This window comes from Macaca thibetana, chromosome 2 (assembly GCF_024542745.1).
Source record: "Macaca thibetana thibetana isolate TM-01 chromosome 2, ASM2454274v1, whole genome shotgun sequence".
NCBI classification, from domain to species: domain Eukaryota; kingdom Metazoa; phylum Chordata; class Mammalia; order Primates; family Cercopithecidae; genus Macaca; species Macaca thibetana.
This window is the reverse complement of record NC_065579.1, coordinates 109,035,403-109,058,582: the sequence shown is the minus strand read 5'-3', so window position 1 is coordinate 109,058,582 and position 23,180 is coordinate 109,035,403. Positions and strand designations below refer to the sequence as shown.

Genomic DNA, 23,180 nt, shown 5'->3' with positions numbered 1-23,180 from the left:
ACCAAGGATCCTCCAGCAGCCCTGAGCCTCTCACATAGCCTCAAAGCTACCATCCTTGCCTTTTTATTTTTTTCTCGAGATAACTGAAAATAAAATGCACAGTACACAGCACTGAAATCGCATTCACCTTTGACGTTCTCCTGTCCTTTTAGAAGAGGAAAATCATTTAATCACATCTAGAGAGCCTCATCCTGAGGCCCCACAATTTGCTGTCTGACTGTAGCCCCAGTGGGTTCTGAGATCACGGAGTTCCTGACATTCTGCAGACCCTCCTGTACTTGGGGGCGGGAGGCCAAAGAAATGGACTTACTGTCCCGATGACAATGTATAGAGTGTGGACAGCTCTTCCTCTGACCTATGGTCATTTTACCTCGTTTAGCTCTCAAGATGTCTGCATCCTGCTTAAGGGTCTAGGCTCAGCATTTGAGTGCTGGAGTGGTCATTTCAGGTCCACCAAATGCAAGTCAGGGAATTCTGAATGTAGCCTCTTCATGCCTCAGTTTCCTCAACTGTGAAAGGCGATAACGAGAGTATACCTCTCATGAGGTTTCTGTGAGAATTAGATACATATGGAGCATTTAGAACAGTCTCTGACACTCAGCATTCAGTAGGAATTAGCTATCATTAGTATTGTTTTATAAATTGGAGTATAAGAAATTGGTTTAAAACATTCTCTCATTGAGGGCCAGGCACAGTGGCTCAGGCCTGTAATCCCAGCACCTGGGGAGGTAGGCAGGTGAAACACTTGAGACCAGGAGTTCGAAACCAGCCTGGCCAACATGATGAAACCCCATCTCTATAAAAAATATAAAAAGTAGGCCTGGCGTGAGGGCTCACGCCTATAATTATAGCACTTTGGGAGGCCGAGGCATGTGGATCACTTGAGGTCAGGAGTTCAAGACCAGCCTGGCCAATATGGTGAAACCCCACCTCTACTAAAAAATATAAAAATTAGCTGGGTGTGGTGGCACACGCCTGTAATCCCAGCTACTGCGGAGCCTGAGGCAGGAGAATCACCTGAACCCAGGAGGTGGAGGTTGCAGTGATTCAAGAACATGTTGCCACTACACTCCAGCTTGGGCAACAGAGCAAGACTCTGTTTAAAAAAAAAAAAAAAAAAAAAATTAGCTAATTGAGGAAAATTCAGGTTCAGGGAAATGAAGAGGAAGTAGATAGAACATTCTAGTACTGCTTCTGTGACTCAAATCAGAAGCAGGTGAGGGTCAGTTCATGCAGTGAAATCTAACAGGTGTGGATGAGTCACCATCCACCTGCACACCTAGGCAGTATGTCATTATTTTACCTACAGTAGAAACAAGTTAGGATGTGCTCTGTTATTTGACAGTTACAGGTCAAATTCTCACTCTCTAAAGTGTAACACAAGGCAAAATAAGGGTTATTAATTTATGGATAGCTCAACTCTGCCCCCACAGTAACAGACAGTGTTATGGAGTGAATGTGTCTCCCAAAGATTTGTATGTTGAAATCCTAGCCTGCATGATCATGGTATTAGGAGTTGGGGCTTTGGGGAAGTAATTAGGATTAGATGAGGTCATAAGGGTGGAGCCCTCATGAATGGGATTAGTGTCCTTATAAGACTCACAAGAGAGCTTGCTTCCTCATTCGACTCAATGCCATGTGAGGGTACCACAAGAAGGCAGCAGTCTGCAACCCAAAAGAGGGGCCTCAAAAAGAACTTGACCATGCTGGCAACCTGATCTCAGACTTCCAGCCTCCAGGACTGTGAGCAATAAATTCCTGTTGTTTATAAGCCACCCAGTCATTGATATTTTGTCATAGCAACCCAAGCTGACTGAGATAGGGAGACTCTGATTTCCCAAGCCTCTGCAGAGGAAGCCTAATTCTTTCCAGGGTGTTTGTTCACTGTTACCACAGTGACCTGAAAGCTGTGAAATTCTGTCCTGTGTCTGTGTCACCACCAAAACCGGGTTCAAGGGGCAGTCAAGTCTAGCATTTATAAAGACCCTACATTCCAACGTTCCAGGCCAAGGCTGAGCAGCCTTGCAGCCTACTCTACCTCTAGTCAACCCCATCACCATGTAAGATATCCCAGTCTTGATGGTAGCATTGATAGAGAAGCAAGGAGAGAGTGAAAGAAAAGAGAACTACTCATTACAGAAAAGGAGAAATGGCTGCTAAACATTTTGGTAAGAGAAGCTACAGCATGAAAAGGAGTATTTGGCATCAAGTCTCCCAGCCCTCCATCATTTATTATCTGGCTAGTGTAACTGATACAGTTTGCATGTTTGCCCCCTACAAATCTCATGTTGGAATTTGACCACCAATGCTGGATGTGGGACCTGGTGGGAGGCGTTTGGGTCATAGGGGTGGATCCTCCATGATTGGCTTGGTGCTGCCCCATGGTAATGATTGAGTTCTCATTCTAACAGTTCATGTGAGAGCCGATTGTTAAAAACAGCCTGGCCCCACCCCTTTTCTCTCTCTTTCCTCCTCCTTTCTCACCATGTGACATACCTGCTCCTCCTTCACCTTCTGCCATTAGTGGAAACAGCATGAGGCCCTCACCAGAAGCAGAGCAGGTGCTGGCACCATACTTCTTGTACATCCAGCAGAACCATGTGCCCTATACACCACTTTTCTTTACAAATTACAACAACCGCGGGTGTTCCTTTATGCTAATGCAGAATGGACTAACATAATCGTGTATTCAAGTAGAAAAAGCAGTGGAAAAATAGGGAGAAACCGTCATTACCATCTTCTGTTGAATTCAGCAGAGTCATGAAATTCTGAGGGTATCTCAATGACTTTCAGCAATACGCTGGTTGGTCTAAATTTTTCAAAGGCTCCTTTAAATCAGCGGTGGGAAAACATATTCTTAAAGGGCTTGATAGTAAATTTTTTAGGCTTCACGGGCCATCTGGTCTTTGTCACAACTACTCAATTCTGCCATCAGCCATAGAAAATAGTAAACAAATGGGTGTGACTATGTCAAAATAATACCTTACTTATGGACGCTGAAATTTGAATTCTATATAATGTTTTCATGTCATGAAATATTGTTTCTTTGAACATTTAAAAATGTGAAAATCATTCATAACTCATAAGCTGCAAAAGCAGGCAATGGGCCAGATTTGGCACATGGACCACAGTTTGCCAACCTCTCCTTTAAATAACCTGGCTAATTATTTTCTTACCTATCCGGCTATTGCCTCTCTGTCTTGTGCATCAGGGGGAGGTAATGATAAATAATTCCATGATTTTTCCTTTTTTTAGTTCACTTGGAAGAGCAACTACATAGATGGTGGGCATAGCCATTTTTCTAATTTAAGTGAATGCAGCTTTATTTCTTGAGCAGGTCCTGGAACGAGTTCCTCTCATATTGGAGTTCATATTTTATTCCAAGTGTGTAAGAGCTGCTGTTAAGTCATAACCAATGGATATTAGGCAAAAGTAAATGGCATCCAATAAATGAATAAATAACTCCTCATTTCTGTTCTCAGAAATGAAATACTGGCAAGGGACACATTGCATAAGCAATCATGATGCTGCCTTCATAGGCTCACAGTTAAATCACCAATAATGCATTCCTTCTTCCAACTCACTCTAAAATGCTTTATTAAGCAGTTGCTTGGAGGAAGGCCCTGTTGGATGGTAAGGGGCTTTTACAAATGGCACTCACAAATGCTCCCCTGGTCTGTTCACCAACTTCCTTCTGCTTTCCCTTTCTTGGAACCCAGCTGCTACACTGTAAGGTAATCCAGGCTACTGTACTGAGGACAGTGGACACACAGGGTTGCCCTGGAGAATGAGACACCACACGGAGAGAAAGCCCATGGAGAGGAGAACTGAGGCAGACAGTCAAGCTCCTAGCTCCACCAGGTACCCCATCTGACACCACGTGAAATAGAACCACCACCTAGTTAACCCACAGAATCACAAGAAATAATAAATTATTGTTATTTTAAGCCACTAGATTTGGGGATGCTTTATAGCATTGCTATGTAAGTTATTTCCTTCCCTTTCTCCCTTTTCCTTGCTTCTTGTATTAGTTTTCTACTGCTACATAACAAATGACCACAAATGTAGTGGCTTAAAACAGCACAGTTATTATTATCTCACAGTTTCTGTGGGTCAGGAGTTGGGGCACAAACAAGCTGGGTCCTCTGCTCATGATCCTAGAAGTCTGCAATCAAGGTACTAACTGGGCTGTATTTTCATCTGCAGGCTTGATTAGGGAAGAATTTGCCTCCAAGCTCACTAGATTATTGGCAGAATTCATTTCTTTTTGCTACAAGACTGAGGGTCCAGGCTTTTTTTGGCTGTCAGCTGGAGGCCAATCTCACATTCAAGGCTGCCTATAGTATCACACCATCAGGAAGAGTCTCTTTGCCCTCGTGCAGGGTCCAGTTCCTCTTTCCAGGACTCTCAATTAAATAAGTCCCACCCAGGAGTGTAAATTAGTTCAACCATTGTGGAAGACAGTGTGGTGATTCCTCAAAGACCTAGAGGCAGAAATACCATTTGACCCAGCAATCCCATTACTGGATATATGCCCAAAGGAATATAAATCATTCTATTATAAAGATACAAGCATGGGTATGTTCACTGCAGCACTATTTACAATAGCAAAGTCATGGAATTGACCTAAATGCCCATCAGTGATAGAATGGATAAAGAAAATGTGGTAAATATACCACTGTGCAGCCATAAAAAGGAATAAGATCACATCTTTTGGAGGGACATGGTTAGAGTTGGAAGCCATTATCCTCAGCAAACTAATGCAGGAACAGAAAACCAAACACCGCATGTTCCCACTTATAAGTGGGACCTGAATGATGAGAATACATAGACACATGGAGGCAAACAACACATACTAGGCACCTTTGTGGGGTGGGAGAGCATCAGGAAGAACTGCTAATGGATGCTGGGCTTAATGCCTGGGTAATAGAATGATCTGTACAGTAAACCACCATGGCACATGTTTACCTATATAAAAAACCTGCACAACCTGAACATATACCCCAGAACTTAAAAGATTGAGAGAGAGAGAGAGAGAGGAAGGGGTGAGGGGTGGGAGAGAGAGAGAGAGAGAAAAGAAAGAAAGAAAGCACACCCAAGATAATATCCCTTCTGATTAACTAAAAAATCAGCTGACTTGAAACAAAACCCTTCACCTATATGAGATTCCATCGGTTAAAAGCCACAGATCCTGTAGATTTAAAAACAAGCCACAGGTCCTGCCCACACAGAAGGTGAACAGATCACACAGGACATAAACACTAGGGGGAAGGGCTCAGGCAGGTACCCTAGGCCCTCTACGCCACACTTCTTGGCAGGATGGGATATAGTGAAAGGCAGTAGGATTGCTCAGAAGTAGAGAACCTGTTCTCTTGGAATCACCAAAGAATGAAGATGAAAGACAGGTCCAGAAACAATTATCGTATTGGACACAAAGCTATACTTCCTTAAGACAGTTCCTAGGGAGTTTTGAGTTTAGGGCTCAGGCAAGGACAAATGGCCTCTGGCTGGAGGAGAAGAGGGAAGGCTCAGGGCAAACCTAAAAGAAGGGAACAAATCCCCAGAGGCTGGGGAACAGCAAGTACCTGTTCCCCTAGAGCAGTGGTCAGGAACTCCACACCTGTGGGAGGGAAACCATATGAGTGAAGTGGGCTGACAGGAAATGAAGAGTGGTGATGAGGGTCACGTTCAAAGGACGCATGCATTTGCTGCCTAATGGGGACAGCTGCTGCTCAGCTCCATCAGCAGCCCTGTCACATAGTAATGTTGGCCCCAAAGTGGCAGGTGTAACTCCTTATGAGAGAAACTACAACTTTAAAACGTTATAGAATAATGACATGGTTTGGCTCTGTGCCCCACCCAAATCTCATCTTGAATTGTAATCCCCAGATGTTGAGTGAGTTACCTGGTGGGAGGTGATGAGATCATGGGAGCAGTTCTCATGATAGTGAGTGAATTCTCATGAGATTCGATGGTTTTATAAGAGGCTCTTCCCCCTTCACTCACTCTCTCACCTGCCACCATGTAAGATGTGCCTGCTTCCCCTTCTGCCATGATTGTAAGTTTCCTGAGGCCTCTCCAGCCATGCACAACTGTGAGTCAATTAAACCTCTTTTCTTTATAAATTACCCACTCTCAGGCAGTTCTTTATAGCAGTGTGAAAATGGACTAATACAAATATCTTGACTTTTAATATTGATTGGTAATTGACAGTTTTTAAGACAGAATATGAACCAAGAAACACACACCTGTGCACTGAATTCAGCTGAGGAAATGGGTCCTTGTAAAAGTCAATAGAGGGCAGCAATATGGCAAAGCCTGCTGAGTATCCAAACCCTACTCTTTGGGCTATTTCTTGTGGCAGTAGTTCCACAAGTGTGGTTCCCCACCAGTAGCCTCGGCAGCACTCAGGAACTAGTTAGAAATGCAAACTCTCAGCCTCACTCAGATCTACTGCATCAGAAGTTGTAGAGGAACAAGTCCTCTGGGTGATCCTGAAGCTCACTCAAGTTTGAGAACTACTGTTTTATAGGAATCACATTCCAGCCTTGAGATCATTTTTCTCTCTCCTGAATTCATTTCCCGATTTTACAGTCTTCAAGATTGTCAATTACAGCATGGTACAATTCTCTACTGAATAGCTAACATTCCAAATAATGGAGAAAGATGACTGCTCAGACATTGCTCATCATCTCACTTTAACACAATGCTGAATCGTATTGGGTTTTTATGTGAGTTTATTACCTGCACCCTCACATGGAAGTTCATAAAGAAGAGAATGTATATGTGTAAGAATGTCATGGAACTCTCCAGATAAGTTCTGACAATGGTGGGGAACAGCAGTGAGGGATAGAGAGGTTTCTGGGTGGTAATGGGGGCCGTGGGAGGAACTATACAAACACATTATGTAAAGGAGAGGCCTGTAGGGCTACCATGGCCGATTTCACCATTCAATTCTGCATGTGGGGCTCAACATGCAGCTCTGCCTCGAGGGAAAATAAAAATTAAAAAAAGCACAGCCCAATATGGATGAAGCACACTTCACAATGCATCTTTTCACGGAATAAGTCCCATATGTCTTTATAAGTTTCTTCTCTCCTCCAAAAGTTTCGTTTTTGAAGACAAGAAAAGCCAGTATTCAGTTTTGGTCAACCAAAAAACACAAGGCTGAGAAACCATAGTGTTTGGGTGAGGGAGAAAGGACAAGATGGAGGAAGGTGAACAAGAAGGCACAATCCATGTTGCTTCTGGGTTCTTCCTCACCAACTTTCCCGCGCGCGGGAAAATGCAGCCCACGCCTGGGAAGATGCAGATCAACCGAGCATGCGCCAGGTGACATCAATCCGAAGACATCGAAAACTTACCTGGCCACGCCTATGGAGACGCCCCTATCATGCCCTTATCCCGCACACTGCCCTCCCCCTTCCAGTACCAATGCATAAAAGTCCTCTGCCGGCAGGAGCCGGTGTGACTTCTTTGGCCCCTCCTACTTGTGGACCAGAGAACCTCACCCGAGAGCGCCAGCGTGACTTCCCTGGCCCCATACCTGAGGACCGGAGAACCTCGCCCAAGAGTGTGTGCATATTTGCAATAAAAGACTGCCGCTTTCTTATGTACTTTGGCCTCATGTTTAATTATTTAGCTCTCCTAAATTAAGTATTAAATTAAGTATTAAGACAATTATTAAATTAAATTAAATTGAGACACATAGATCATTATGAGATTAAGTCTACATGGGGCAAATATTCATGGACAAGCTGGAGATTACAGTAAAGATTCTCAATGGAGTCCACTGCACAGACAGGATCAGCATCAACTTACCTTTCGATCTGGCCAATTGTATTTTGCAAAGATTGTATCGTAGGTGTCCACCGCCCCATCAGTTATGAGCATGATGGCCTGACTGCAGATACTTCCTTGTCCCGTGTGGTTGAACTAGGGAAAGAAATAAGTTCAAAATGGTATACACATCAGATAATTCTGTGTATCAGTGAAAAATCAGAGACATGAGGCCATGGGCTAAAAAAGCCTTTTAAAATAAGAGCACACTGTCCACCACCAAAACAACCTACACAAAAAGTCTTTCCACACAGATCACCGTATTTGCTCTGACAAATTGGATCTTCAAGCCAAAAATAAAATTCTAAGCCCTCCAACCAACCGAACAGACCTTACTGTTGGCCAAGGGAATCCCAAAGAAATCTGAACAAGCACTTCAGTCCATGCCAGGAAGTGGGGGATGGGTCAGACATGCCTGGCTATACCCCCTCTCTTTGGAGTTTTGGGAGAACTGATCAGCACTAATGTTAAAATCACAATCATAAGACTGACAAAACAGACCCTTTGTAGCAATCTGACTCTGGCATAGCATTGAAAGGCAGATAGCAGGCCCTGAAGGAAATCAAGGTATTTTGCTCCAAAATATATTTATTTAACTTATTTGGAAATGGCCCTATAAAGTCTTCTCCTGGGGGGGATATTTGCATTCTCTAGAGAATCTCCTTCTCTTTCTAGGTCTTTTCCTAATCCAGGAGAGATTTAACTAAGAGTTTAACATCTTTTAAGGTCTGAAAAGAGATATTTGCCATCTATTCTCACTTGGAGGCTTCATCTACATAACAAAACGCTGGCTTCCACACCCCTCTTAACTGGAGGATTTCTTCCTGCTGACTTCAACTCTTTATGCAAAGCTTAATTCTTTCAACCAACTGCCAGTCAGAAATCTCTGAATCCACCTATGACCTGTAAGTGTCCCCTACCCCTTTGAAATGTCTTGCCTTTCCAGGCTGAACCAATGTATACTTTACATGTATTATGTCTTTGCCTGTAACTTCTGTCTCCCTTAAATGTGTAAAACCAAGCTGTAACATGACGACAACTTAGGCATATGTTCTCAGGAACCCTTGAGGCTGTACCCCAGGACATGGTCATTCATATTTGGCGCAGAATACATATCTTTAATACTTTATCGAGCTTGGCTTTTTTTTCCCCCCCAATAGATCTAAATACAAATCACAGGGGGATTTCAAAAAATACACGAGGTGGGAAAGAAGAGTCTAGGATTGCACAACCTCTCTTACCTTCAGGCATGGGCTGTGTTTTAGGAAATAAGCCCAAAGGAGTTGGCACAGAAATGTTTTAGGGACACATTATACAAGCAACAGGCTACCTAAGAGACTGTATCTCTTTCAAAAATCTAAAAGAGGCTAGTTTGAGTGGATCTGATGAGTACAGAATGCAGCATATAATAAAATCTAGGAGGTTTTAGGCATATAAAGTCAGTAACATGACAATTCACTTGAGAAGCCCAAGTATTTTCTTAATAGGGGTTCATTTCAAATTTATATTGTTGGCATGTAAACTTATGTATTAGTTTATATGTTGGTATGCATGGCATGCTGAAGTTCTAAGATTATGCTCACTGGTATGTAAAGCCCTGGACTTCTTCAACTTTCAGCTTTATATAAGATTTTAGAAGCTCTCAGTCTTTGTGGGCGGTAGGCAGCTAGAGTGACTGAATATGGTTGCCAGAGCAGAATGTCCTTCCCTGGAATTGGGGTGAAAAATTCCCTTAATGAATGCTATTAATGATGCAAATTGAAAGTAACACCAAGTCCTTTAAAAACCCCACAATTACATGTCAATGCTGAGAGATGGGAAACACACAAAAAATCTTCAACCTTCAGTAAGTAAAAACCTTCTCTATTAAAATCTGCAAAGTGTATTCATTTGTTCTAAAATTATTTGCTAAGTGCCCACACAGCACTAGGAATGAAACATACAAAAATCCGTTCTCTCATGTAGCTTCGTATTCTCTTTGGGAAGACACACAAATACAAGGTAAATAAGTAAACTACGTTGTATGTTTGATAATGGTGATGTTAAGGGTGGGGAAAGAAGAAAGCAAAGAAGGACAGGAAATGGAATGGGGCAACTCTAGAAACCATAGTCAGGGAAGACCACTGAGAAGGTGACATTTGAATTATACCTGAAGGATGTGAGTATCTGAGGGAAAGATATTCCAGGAAGGGCAAACATTAAGTGCAAAGGCACTCAGTGGGAGTGTGCCTGGCAAGTTCAATCTACTAAACCATGACACTGGGGAGGGATGGTGGCTACTCTTGGCTTTGCAGGCTGGCCACTGGTGAATGAGAGCTGATAAAGCATTCAAATTAAATATATCTATCTATCTATCTATCTATCTATCATAGATAGATAGATAGATAGATAGATAGATAGATAGATAGATAGATAGAGATTTTTTTAATTTTTTTTTTTTTTTTTTTTGAGACGGAGTCTCGCTCTGTCGCCAGGCTAGAGTACAGTGGCACCATCTCGGCTCACTGCAACCTCTGCCTCCTGGGTTCAAGCAATTATCCTGCCTCAGCCTCGCGAGTAGCTGTGACTACAGGCGAGCGCCACCACGCCCAGCTAATTTTTGTACTTTCAGTAGAGACGGAGTTCCACCATGTTGGCCAGAATGGTCTCAATCTCTTGACCTCATGATGTGCCCGCCTTGGCATCCCAAAGTGCTGGGATTACAGGCGTGAGCCACCGCGCCCGGTCTCAAATTAAAGATATTAATGCCTAGTCTTCATGCACTTAGACATCTGATGTGGAGTCTGAAGTTGCAGTAACTTGAGAGAAGACCATACATAACTGGATAGATGAATAAATAGATAAATGGATGAGTGGAATTTCCTTATGGCCATACTGAGACACAGCAAAGCCAACTCAAATCATGCACGGGGTAACAGGGCATAGAGGAAAGCACTTGGTGTCATCTCAGCAACACAGCTGTGTGTCTGGGATAAGCTTCCTTCCTGAGCTTTCATTCTTCCACAGATAAGATAATAACAACCTCCTTAGGTGGTTGGTACACCACAGGTTAAACGTTCAATGTTTGTTATATGCCAGTCTACATGTGTTAACACAAACTTACTTAATCCTTACTAGCCTCTGAGGTAGGTACTATTGAGACAGCCAGGTGGGAGGGGCTCCTTGGTAAAACTCCAACCAGCCTGCACACTGGGAAGAATGCACACTGTGATGGAGCCACAGAAGGGTGAGTCATTTGCAGCGGGGTGGAGCCTGGTCCCTCCTCTTCCTGTGAGGAACCTGGAATTCAATCTGTGAGGTGGGAAGAAGCATGTACTAGCAGGACTAGTACCCGTTTCCCTTTTTTCCCTTTTTGTCCAATAAATCCCAATTTTCTTACTCTTCAAACTTCTGCAAGCCTAAATTTTCAGGGTCATGTGACAAGGATCCTGTCTTTAGCGGAGCTAAGGAAAAGTCTTGCAACACTATCGTTATCTTTATTTTACAGGTAGGAAACTAGGGCACAGAGAGATGAGCTAACTTACCCCAGGTGACACAGCTGCTATCTGACATAGCAGGGATCTGAATCCAGACCATCAGGCTCTAGAATCTACTCTCCAATTTAGCACACAATATGGCCTTTCGGTAATACAGGAACGTCAGTGAGCAAATGGATAGGTGGTGGGGTTCCAAAAGTGTTCATCTCCTCCTCCTGCCTCTACTTCCTCTATCCCTTTTAGGGTTTCAGGGTCACAGGGGAGTCAGCAGGGCCGTGAGCCTGAGGGTGCGTGCTCCTTACATGTGGTGCCCCAGACACTTTCCTCATGTTAGTCCTGGCCCTGGGAGCCACCCCTGCAACTCTGACTGTACATGTGCAATTGAGTTAATGAGCAGACACAGCCCATGACACTGTCGTGTTAGTAGGTAGAAACACCTGGAAACTCCAGTTATCACACCACAAAGCTTTCCACGCGACCACTATTCTACTGTCTTTATCAACGTAACTTACTATTTCAGAAAATGCTTGCCCAGGAAGGTCAAACTTGCAAATAACCTCATTGCTTATTCCAGGAACTTCTTGAAAGACCCATCAATTCTTCCATAGAAAGCATCAAAGGACAATTGACACCCTAAGACTGAACCCCTGACCTCAAAATGTCTCCCTTGCTATGCTCGCCAACCCTCAACAGAAAGATTAGGATTCTTACCTGATCCTAGCCAAGCCCCCTCCCTCCTCTCCCATTAAAAGGTCCATCTTCAACCAAACTTCAGTGTCAATAAATATCTGGACTCCGTCCTTCCAACTCTGGGAAGCTGCTAAGACACTGTCCTTACTGCAGAAGAAAAAACAGCCTTGTAGCCTGGTCTCATCAACAGGTTGTTCTGGAGATGTTCTGGGGAGACTGCATTAAACACAGCCTTCGCACCATTAAATAAATCCAGCAACAAGCCAAGGCATAAAAGTAATCTATGCTTCAGGTCACAGAAGCTTCAGAGGGGGGAAAAAACCCCAGAATGCTCTAGGGCCATCATTGTTCATGAACTCATTTGAAAATATCCTGGAAAAATTTTCCCAAACACATGGAAAGAAAGAGAGGAGAAAAGAAGCTATCTGAATAATGCGGACTCGAATAAAGAGCTGCCAGGAGCTGTTTATTTAAAAACATTACTTTCCTCTCTGGTTGAGTCCCTGGTATTCTCTGCTGCAATCTGTAGTTGGTGAATTTTGAAGAATGCAATTAAATTCAAATGCTTTGATGAGTAATATCTTTTCTCTTCATATTTGTCTAAAACTTTTTTTTTATTGAATAGCGAGAGTGATGAAAGTGTTTTCCATAATAATAACAATGACAAGGGCCTGATGATGAACTACAATTAGCTCAGTGATTCATCAGTTAGCAGTGAAATTTTCAATGCATCCTGACATTTAGAGCATTTGGTTGTGATTAACAGTCTTTGAAATGTCACCGAATTTTATTTAATTGGCTAAGAAAAAATTTTAAAAGGTAATCACTGCAAAGATCACATTCATCGCCAAAAACGATAATTGCAGTTGTCACATGACAAGGTAGATGCTAACTACTGTAGCAAACTGGCTCTGTGTTCTGACAGAATCTAATGAATGCAGCAGAGATCAATAGCTCGAAGGGGCTTAGAAGTTTATTTGAATGCTCCTTTCAAAGCCATTTGTATCAACAACTGCGAGCCTTTAAGTCATCTAAGCAAATACCGAAACTGAAATGCAGGTAACTGTAAGACAGAATTAACTCCATTTAATTATAGTAACCTCTGAACCATTCTAAGCTCCAGCCACAATCACAATTTTAAGCACGTGCGCGTGTGTGTGCGTGTGCATGTGTGTTAGAGAAGTAACTTTTTATTTCATATTGACTTGCAAAGGCAGGCATAATACACGGGAAGATAATAATATCACTTAAAGGTCATATTGATGAAGTAGAAAATATTAATAGATAAAGCTTCATTTTCATGGGAGATTAACCACCTCTGTGTTTGTCAAAGAGTTTAGCTATTTAAAAGCCCACTGGCAAGAGATGATATGAAATGTTTTGCCCTATGAGATAAATGTGCACTCAAATATAGTGCTAACCACCAACCAATCTCAAGCAGTGACATTCTGTAACATTTATCGTTGTGTTCTTTTTTTTTTTTTCTTTTTGATGGAGTCTCACTCTGTCACCCAGGCTGGAATGCAGTGGCATGATCCCGGCTCACTGCAACCTCTGCCTCCCAGGTTCAAGCGATTCTCCTGCCTTAGTCTCCCGAATAGCTGGGATTACAGGTGCCTGCCACCATGCCTGACTCATTTTTTTTGTATTTTTAGTAGAGACGGGATTTCACCATGTTGGCCAGGCTGGTCTCGAACCCCTGACCTCTGGTGATCCACCCACCTCGACCTCCCAAAGTGCTGGGATTACAGGTGTGAGCCATCGCGCCTGGCCTATTGTGTTTTTTAAAAAACATTTATTCTGCTTTTTGCTTTCCAAGATCTGCATTCAGCTTATCTGGTTATCTGACTGACCAGACTCCAGAGGTGTTTTTACAAGGGTATGGAGGGTTTTCCTGTTCAAAAATGCTTCCTTCACAAAGATTCAGGGTAAAAAAAGTCCACTAGGTGTTGGTGATTTCTCTCGGTCTTAGTAGTCCCTGTGAAAGTGTGAATACACCTTCTTGGAGTATATAATGATATTATGCCCCAAAATATGGCTGGTGAGCTGTAACTTCTAGAAGATGCCAATATGGAGATGATGATATGATATAAAGTGTTCCTGGGTTAGTAAGTGTGGGTAAACACATTTTTAAAGGTTTGTTCACTGCAGGACTTCTCAAGGCCTTTGATATGCACAAGTATCTTGTGAGTCTGCAAGAGAAGGATGGCATCTCCCCACCTTGATCACAACCCCCATGTGGGAGTACCTTGGCAGGGCAGCATTAAACTGGGCATGTTATGGGAAATAATGTCTTAGAGAGGTCTGAGAACAAGGGTGATAGATGGAAGGGATAGACAGAGAAAGGGTACCAGGGCAAGGAACAGAAAACAGAGGAAGATGAAGGGCAGCAGACACTCCTGAGGACTTGGGCAAGGAGAACCAAAGCATTTGTAGTGGGAGCTGTGTCTAGAGACCTGGGGTCTCAGTGGTCACAGCGGGCACTTCTCACCCAGCTCAGCACTGCTGAATGGGATCCAGGTCCTGCCTCATCAGGCTGATTCTCAACCCCAGGAGAAAGGGACCACCAGGCCCGCCTCATGGGTGTGTGACATGCACAGCTGCACAAGATCACACTGAGAAAGCTCCACACGTGGTTCAACGTTTTGCTGCCATTACCTTAAAATTCTCAATCACTTTCAACAAGAAATCCTGCATTTTCATTTTGCCTGGGGCCTTGCAATTTACATGGCCAGTGCAGGGCAATTCCTATCCCCATTATACGGATGAAGAAAATAAGGGTGAGACTGAATCACACTTTTGCCACACAGCAAACTCTGGCTGAGTCAGGCTTCTCAGCCCAGCCTGCCTTACTCCAGGGACCACAGACTTAACCATACAACCATCTCCTAACCCTTTCTCTTTCACCACTTAGGCCAGAGAACAGGGAAACAGAAATTCACTGCAGGGCAGCCTTCCAAACAAGGGACTCCACAGGTCAGAGAAGTCTCCCCCGGCTCTGACCACTAGGTTTTTGAGATAAAATGAAAGTGACTTGTCAAATTGTGACAAGTCTTTTCAATATCACTACCTGGAAAGAGCCTGCTGAGATGCAGAGACCCAAGCCCTAAGAAGGCACCTGCCCAGGTTTCAAACCAGAATTTAAAGTGCAGCCTAGTCCTCTGTCCTGGCTGGCTGTGTCACTAAAACTATTACTTTGCTGTCAACAGAGAGGTACTGTCCAAAACACGGACTCTTACATAAGTATTTACATCTTGTAGCCAACAGCCCCTTGGAGCTCATGAGGTGACAGGGGCTTTGAATTTGTACTGAGGAAGTTGACTTGGCACCTTCTCTCCTTACTTTTCTCTTCTCCCCTGCAGTCATGACACTGGCTCAGGACTGAGATCTAAATAGTCATCTTCATGGCAACAGGTACTATTGGTAAAACAGAGTCTAGAAATTAGGGCCTAGCCTTTCTTGAGAGGCCAGTATAGCTGAGCAGTAAAAACTCAAGTTTTGGAGTCAGGTGTAACTAACCCACAATACAAGTTATGCACTGTGGAGTGAATGACTCACCTGCCTGGACCTCTGCCTGCTCACCTGGAAAATGACAACAGCCTGACCTACAGAGCCGCCTGGAGACCAACAGCAGCAAGGCCTTGGGAGCCTCTGCTGGTCTCCCAGCTCCTGCTTGACACCTCAAGGTGATGTTGCTCCATGTAGTGCCTGTTTGTTCTCAGACTATCCCATGCCTTCTTCCTGCAAACCACAGCTCTCAAGCTCCCCATCAGTTTTGACAAGGATCACATAAAGGGGAAAGGAAGCAAGGAAGGAATCAAGGTATTTCTAAGCAATTTCTGTACACTCTCAGGGGATAGGCATTTTCTGGCTATAACTGTGTCTCCTCCATAGTTCCAGCTTCCACAGGTCAGATCCTTCCCTCTATGGTCACAGTTCTTCTTGGGTAGCCTCCTCCCCAGTTCTGTTCCTATTTGAATGGCCACAGTGACTCGGCTCTGATGTCACCCCTCCTGCCTGTTGTACCCCCTGCCCTACAGAGGAGATGCCTCCCGCTGATGCTAATCTGTGGATTGCTTCATTCTCTGGTTTCTCAGCTTTTCCATCCCTTAGGCCATCAATTGCCTGAATTAAACTCCTACTATTTAAAATACCTTGAGTGGTTTTTATTTTTCTGCTTCTTAACATCTTCATTGCTATCTCCCTAGTCCAAATCACCATTTTCTTTACCCAGATAACTTAATGTCCTTGCCCTCCTATAGTTGCTTCTAAATACAGCAGCCCGAAAAATGCTATTGAGTTCAAGATTATGTCATTCTTTGCCTAGACCCCCCAGTGGCTTTCCACTCCACACAGAGTCAAAGCCCTCATTAGTGTCTCTACGACGCTACTCAATTTGGCTCCTGCTGCTTCCATGGTTTCATACCCTAGCACTCTCTCTTCCCCACTCTGCTCTGGTTTGACCTCACTGGCTGGCACCTGGTTCCCTAGATGACTTAAATGGCCAGCCAATCTCACTCTCCCATCCCATGCCTGCAGATCTGCTCAGTGTCGGCCACAGCTGGCCCACATTTTATTTTATATATATATATATATATATATATATATTTTTTTTTTTTTTTTTTTTTTTTTGAGAAGGTGTCTCCCTCTGTGGCCCAGGCTGGAGTGCAGTGGCACAATCTTGGCTCACTGCAAGCTCCGCCTCCCAAGTTCACACCATTCTCCTGCCTCAGCCTCCTGAGTAGCTGGGACTACAGGCACCTGCTACCACGCCCAGCTGATTTTTTGTATTTTTAGAAGAGACGGGATTTCACTGTGTTAACCAGGATGGTCTCGATCTCCTGACCTCGTGATCCGCCCACCTCAGCCTCCCAAAGTGTTGGGATTACAGGCCTGAGCCACAGCGCCCAGCCTGGCCCACAATTTTTTAAAACAACACCCATCTATTCTCCAGGGGATGGGAAAGGCAAATCAAAGAGGAACTTACATCACTCAGAATGTTGAAGGCCTCATTCAGAGCTATATCCAACATTCCAATTCCTTTGGCAAAAAGTTTGTCCAGATGCTCCCTGAAGTGCTGAAACAACAAAGCAGAAAATCCATTAGTGTCTGTCCTGTTATGTGAAACACCAACCTTGAATGAATTAGATGTATGCCATGGCAAGACCAATGATTCTCAGATCCAACCAGTCATAATTTACTTTTTCCTTCTACATTCAAAACATAAGAACTTACTCAATGTAAAATTCACCTTCAATATTCATGGTTTAGCTTCAGTTACAGTTTAGGAGGAAAATCAATTGAACTCTGGTGAAAAGTATTTAATTCATCTAAAACTGCCACTTTCCTCTCCAGTTTCATTGTTGGTGACTCTTTTTCTCTCCTACCCCTACTCTCCCACTCCTGATCACATTTAGGACTCTGCATATGCACCCCTCCACTGGGAACCCACTCTCAATCCATTCTCTGGCTCCCCTGCCACACTCTCTCCCATCTACTTTTCAAATCTCATATGGCCATAACCCTCTTCTCAGACCATTAGCCTCTGCGACTAGCCTAGAATGCTTCCTTTGTGACTCCATGCTGCCATCAGGTACTCAGATCCACGTTTCACTGAGCACTGCATAATTAAACTCCATCGCCACCCAAGACTGTGACATTTCTTAAGATACAGCATTACTCTGTCTTCATATCTACCATAGTATGATACACACAGAAAGTTCTCAGTAGATAGCTCTAAGGAGCAGCGATGAAGACTGGATGACAACATGAAAACTACGATTATAACAACAGAGACACAGGCTAGAAATCCAAAAGAGCTCCAAGGAATAAGGAGAATGGGAGTGAGGTTCTTCCAGAGTAGGCCCTAAGACCCTTCTTGCTCTGCAGAAGCTCAGCATCAGCTGGAGATTAAAGGGGACAAAAGAAAGTAAATGCAAACCCCACACATTTCTGTTTCCCGACAAAGGTGCAAGAGTGAATTCAGGCTCATGCCCAGGAACAGGTCAGTGCACACAATGCATGTCCAGGAATACACGCATGTATGAGTGACTCAAAAGCTCACACCCAAAGCCCACACCCACGGTGGCACCACGGCCTGGCTTTGCTTTCCAGTCACTGCATTCTGAACCCCTTGCTTTTTCTATTGAAATGGATTATTCTCTCCCCAAAGGCATCCCCACTTTTGTCCGCTGGGGAAACTGGCTGGAGGAGTCACCAGGAGGGAGAGGAGCAGGAAGAATGAGCTCATGGAAAATATCCACCTATGATTTACTTACTAAGGAGGGCTTTCTTTCTCTTACCACGCCCTAAGACCCAAAAATGCCCCAAGCATGCCATCAGCACTCAGATGGTGAAACCCATTCATGATGTGTCTAACGGGCCACACTGCCTTAGGACCCCCAAAATGATCATGGAATCAAAATGGATCATAGACACAAATCTTAGGGCATGCTGATTGTTCTAAGATGCTGTTCTGTCTCTCCCTGGGTCCCCTTAGAAGCAGTAGGAGCCCCCAGTCATTGAGATGGACAGAAGATCTGCCAGCAAGATGGTGCCAATGTGAACTCCAAAGTTTGGGTGGGTTCTTCATGGTAAAAAGGTTTGAATGACACCTGGGCCTAACATGAATTGAGGCTGAATTTGAAACTGGTGGCTCACCTCGGGCACATATACAACCCACAAGACCCTCTTCCCTGGCCCGCTCCACTTTCATAGCAACCTTGCTTGCCCTCTGGCCCATCAGAGCAGCCACCATTATTGAAGCTTGCCTGGTGTTAGGCCCTTAAAAAAATACAGTGCAACTGAGTCTTCATGACAATCATGTGAGGTTCCATCATGCCACTTTACAGATAGAGAGACTGAGGCTAAGAACTGTGTCCAAATACACACACCACCTAGTTGCCTGGCCCAGGTTTCAATCTAGGTCAGCTTCACCTACTCTAATGCCCTTCCTCTTTCTGCTGTATACCTGTTGTTTCTCTAAATTAGCAAAATAAAAGTTGTGGGTTTTTTTTTTTTTTTTTTTTTTTTTTGAGCATCTTGTATGCCAGGCACTTGCCATGGGCTTGACATGTACCTGGGCAGTCTGGCTCCAGAATGCTCACTTTAATCTCTGCTCCTGGGTGGGAGCTAAGTCTTCAGGGGATGATCAAACGGCTTGAGTGATGGGGGAGGGGAATGCTGAGGGCCAGGGAACTAGGCAAACCTCAGGGCCAGGAGCCAAGCTTTGTGCTTCTCTTTTCTTCCTGCCCAGTTCTCAAGGCCCATCAGGATGCCAAGTGCATGGCAGGTCCTCCAGGAACGCTTGGTGAACAAATCTAGGCAATTAACCGAGTCTAAGGAAGCCAGGCATCCCAGCTGCAGTTGGGCAGGAGAGGAGTCTGCCTTCATCAACAACCATCCCCCCGTGGAAATCAGGATTGTGACCACCATGAGGACTTAGGCTCTGAAAGTGTCAACTCGCGGTGGTCCCCACACCCTCCTGCACCCACCTAGGGATATGGAGCATGATGAAACACCTATCACACAGCTCACTGAGAGGCTGGTCATTAACTGGCCCTAGATTCACAAAGCTGTGGCCAGACTCTGCCTTTACAAGTTTATTCTATTTGCCTGATGTCATTTCCACCAAATGCCTTTAATTGTACTCAGTCATGCAAGTTAACACAGCATTTTTTCTTTTTTCTTTTTTTTTTTTTTTTTAGACAGAATAGTCTCACTCTGTCGCCCAGGCTGGAGTGCAGTGGCGTGACCTTGACTCACTGCAAACTCCGCCTCACGGGTTCACACCATCTTCCTGCCTCAGCCTCCCGAGTAGCTGGGACTACAGGCGCCCACCACCATGCCCGGCTAATTTTTTGTATTTTTAGTAGAGACGGGGTTTCACCGTGTTGGCCAGGATGATCTCAATCTCCTGACCTTGTAATCTGCCCGCCTCGGCCTCCCAAAGTGCTGGGATTATAGGTGTGAGCCACCAGGCCCAGCCTACACAGCATTTTTTAAAATAACCTGCACAATATTTAATTTTTCTTTTCATCTATGTGTAGCTTATGTGGCACTTCAGGCAATGGTTGATGTTTTACAGTTGGACATTTAGATCAAATGTAACAACATGTTACGGAGTTCCCCTTAATTAGCTTTTTTTTTTTTTTTTTTTTTTTTTTTTGGAGACGGAGTCTCACGCTGTTGCCCAGGCTGGAGTGCAGTGGCGCGATCTCGGCTCACTGCAAGCTCCGCCTCCTGGGTTCACGCCATTCTCCTGCCTCAGCCTCCTGAGTAGCTAGGACTACAGGCGCCCGCCACCGCGCCCGGCTAATTTTTTGTATTTTTAGTAGAGACGGGGTTTCACTGTGGTCTCGATCTCCTGACCTTGTGATCCGCCCGCCTCGGCCTCCCAAAGTGCTGGGATTACAGGCTTGAGCCACCGCGCCCGGCCAGCTTTTATAACAACGTCAGTTGTGAATTTGATTCTTCCTGGTACATATATTAGATGGAAAAACTATTTTCTCAAGTTAAGGACTCCCAAATGATGCCACCGATAAAGGACTCTCTGTGTTCCTTTCTCTCTCCTCTCTCTCTCATGTCCAAACTCCCTCTTCTCCTCCTCCACACCCTGACCCAGATCACCAACCTCGTCTTCGGAGCTTGCATTTAGCCCTCTGCCCAACTCTCCTGCACAAAACCGGCTCTTGTCTCCCAGGGAACTATCTCCCATGATGTGTCCTCCATTAAGAGCTGCTCTGTCCAGTTAGGTAGCCTTGAGCCACACATAGAACTTACATTTAAATTTAATTATCAATAAAATTACCTAACATTAAAAATACAGTCCCCAGTAGTGCTAACCTCATTTCCAGTGCTCATTAGCCACATTTGGCTGGTGGCTACTGCACTGGACACTGCCAATTAATGAACATGGCCATCACTGCAGAAAGTGCGACTGGACTGCACTGACCCAGAGACAGGGGTTAAAATGGACCTTCCTTCCCTCAAGCCATGGACTAATGGTGAGTCAGAGGAAGGTCTAAGGCCTGGACCCAGGGACATGTGCGAGTTTTGCCTGCCCAGCATCAATTCCCCTTCTTCTGATTTTCCTTCTCTTCCACCAACCCATAATTCACATGATTTGAGAGAAGCTAATGTCTCTCTCCCTCCCGCCCTCCCAAATCAAGAAGTGGGACGATTTATCAGACCTTTCCAGTCTATGAATTCCACCCCAAGGGCCACAGTCGTGCATGGGCAGTGAGCCAATTCCTGGACTTCTGCTGGCATGTGGGAGGAAGGACTCTCTCTTTCCATGTGGATTGCTGAGAGGAAGCCTAGGGCTGCCAGCAGTCATCCTGCCACAGCACAGGAGGTGCTCACCTGAATGAAGGTAACAGCTGCCGAGAGCAAAGCCCACATGGAGGAGCCAGGACAGGATGGCGACAACAAGGCTTGAGCCCCTAGATCCAGGCATGTCTGGCCTTTTAGGTAAGTGAACCAACACTTTTGCTCCTCTGCTTAACCAGTTTTAGCTGATGTGGGCCACTCAATTGAAAAGATCCCTTATGATTACCACAACTAAACCAATGACCCTGGCTACCGAAACCATACCTCATGAAAGCTTCCCCTGCATTAAAATGATCTTCCTCTTCTCCTCTATGCCCCTCTTCCCCTTCTTAATCACAGCCATTATACGGTGCGATCCGTTTACCGCACCTGTGCTAGACTGAACACAGCACTTTATACACAGCAGGCTCTCAGTGCTCAAGGCTTTAACAGCCGGTGCTTTGACGACCCATGGCACGGAGGAATTTGTGATTTTGCTGATGATCAACCCCAACCATGTGCACCCCAAGGGTCGTGTCTGGAAGTGAAGGAAGGGGCCTGGCTGACTGCCCTGCATCATCTTCATCACTACAGATTTCTTTTTCTCTACTCCCAGTTGTGGTCATTGTAAGATCCAGAAATTGTTATGTTTACTGCCATCATATCATTGCTATTGTGTGGAGGCAATTGGTATACACGCCCTATGAACTCAGGTTTTAAAAAAAAAAAAAAAAAAAAAACTGGCCGGCGCGGTGGCTCACGCCTATAATCCCAGCACTTTGGGAGGCCAAGGCAGGCAGATCATGAGGTTAAAAGATCGCAACCATCCTGGCTAATACAGTGAAACCCCATCTCTACTAAAAATACAAAAAAAAAAATTAGCCGGGCGTGGTGGCGGACGCCTGTAGTCCCGGCCACTTGGGAGGCTGAGGCAGGAGAATGGCATGAACCCATGAGGCGGAGCTTGCAGTGAGCCAAGATTGAACCACTGCATTCCAGCCTGGGTGACAGAGTGAGAGTCCATCTCAAAACAAACAAACAAACAAAAAACTGAACTGGGGGTCCGGAGACTGAGTTCCAATGCTGATTATACCATTTACCAACTGAACCCCCAAGACAAGTGGCTTTAGTTCTCTGGCTTCAATTTTGCCTGCTGTGAAATGGGGATGGGAAAGCACCCGAGTAGTGGGTGGGGCAGCGAGAGCATCAGTGCCTCTGAACAGCAGGCAGGACTTCCAATTCCTGCTCTGACATTCACCCTCTCTACAAGCCTGAGTAAGACACTGCCTTATCTGTGCCTTCATTTCCCTCTGATACTTGGGGATACTGGGTTGACTTCTCCCTGGGGGACCTGAAAAAAAAGTCATCTGAAAGAATTTTGGTGACAGGAAAAAAAAGTGAGACTTTCATTTCGTATTCACTAAAAGAAAGGACTGTCTTCAACATGTGAAAATTAAAACAGACTACATCTCCAGCATTTTCTATGGCCACTTCTTGGGTTGCAACTTTATAATCTAACAGACCTTAGAAAAGGACTTATTTTGCCTTTTAAGGGCCAGGTTTGCTTAAATGGATAGAGACATGTAGCTGACTTCACTGACCCCAGGACCCGAGTACCTCAAGGGCACAGCTACAGAACAGAAGGCTCCAGATCACCCAAGTCAGGGAGATGCTCAACAGCTGTGTACCAAAAGGTGGCCAGTTCTCATTGTTTTTCTCAATTAAAATAAACTGTTTATTGGAAATGGTGACAGTCCCATTTTATTATTAAACCTCAATAAAGGAGGAGGAGGGTGGCTCTTTATCTTTGCTTCAGGCGACGCATGCAGCATATGCTGCTGCCCAGGAAAAACCCTTGCTTCCAAA

General features: G+C 44.6%; 1 protein-coding gene across 4 annotated transcripts in view; it reads right to left on the bottom strand.

Moving 5' to 3' along the window:
- The window catches only part of CACNA2D3 (calcium voltage-gated channel auxiliary subunit alpha2delta 3), a 938,743-nt gene that overhangs the window by 418,403 nt on the left and 497,160 nt on the right, over window positions 1-23,180 (bottom strand). For all 4 annotated transcript variants that reach the window (XM_050781062.1, XM_050781063.1, XM_050781066.1 and 1 more), the window contains 2 exons: window positions 16,993-17,082; window positions 7,822-7,935 (listed from right to left, as the gene is read on the bottom strand). In XM_050781062.1, coding sequence (XP_050637019.1) covers window positions 7,822-7,935; window positions 16,993-17,082 — 204 coding nt within the window. The remainder of the gene's footprint in view (window positions 1-7,821; window positions 7,936-16,992; window positions 17,083-23,180) is intronic.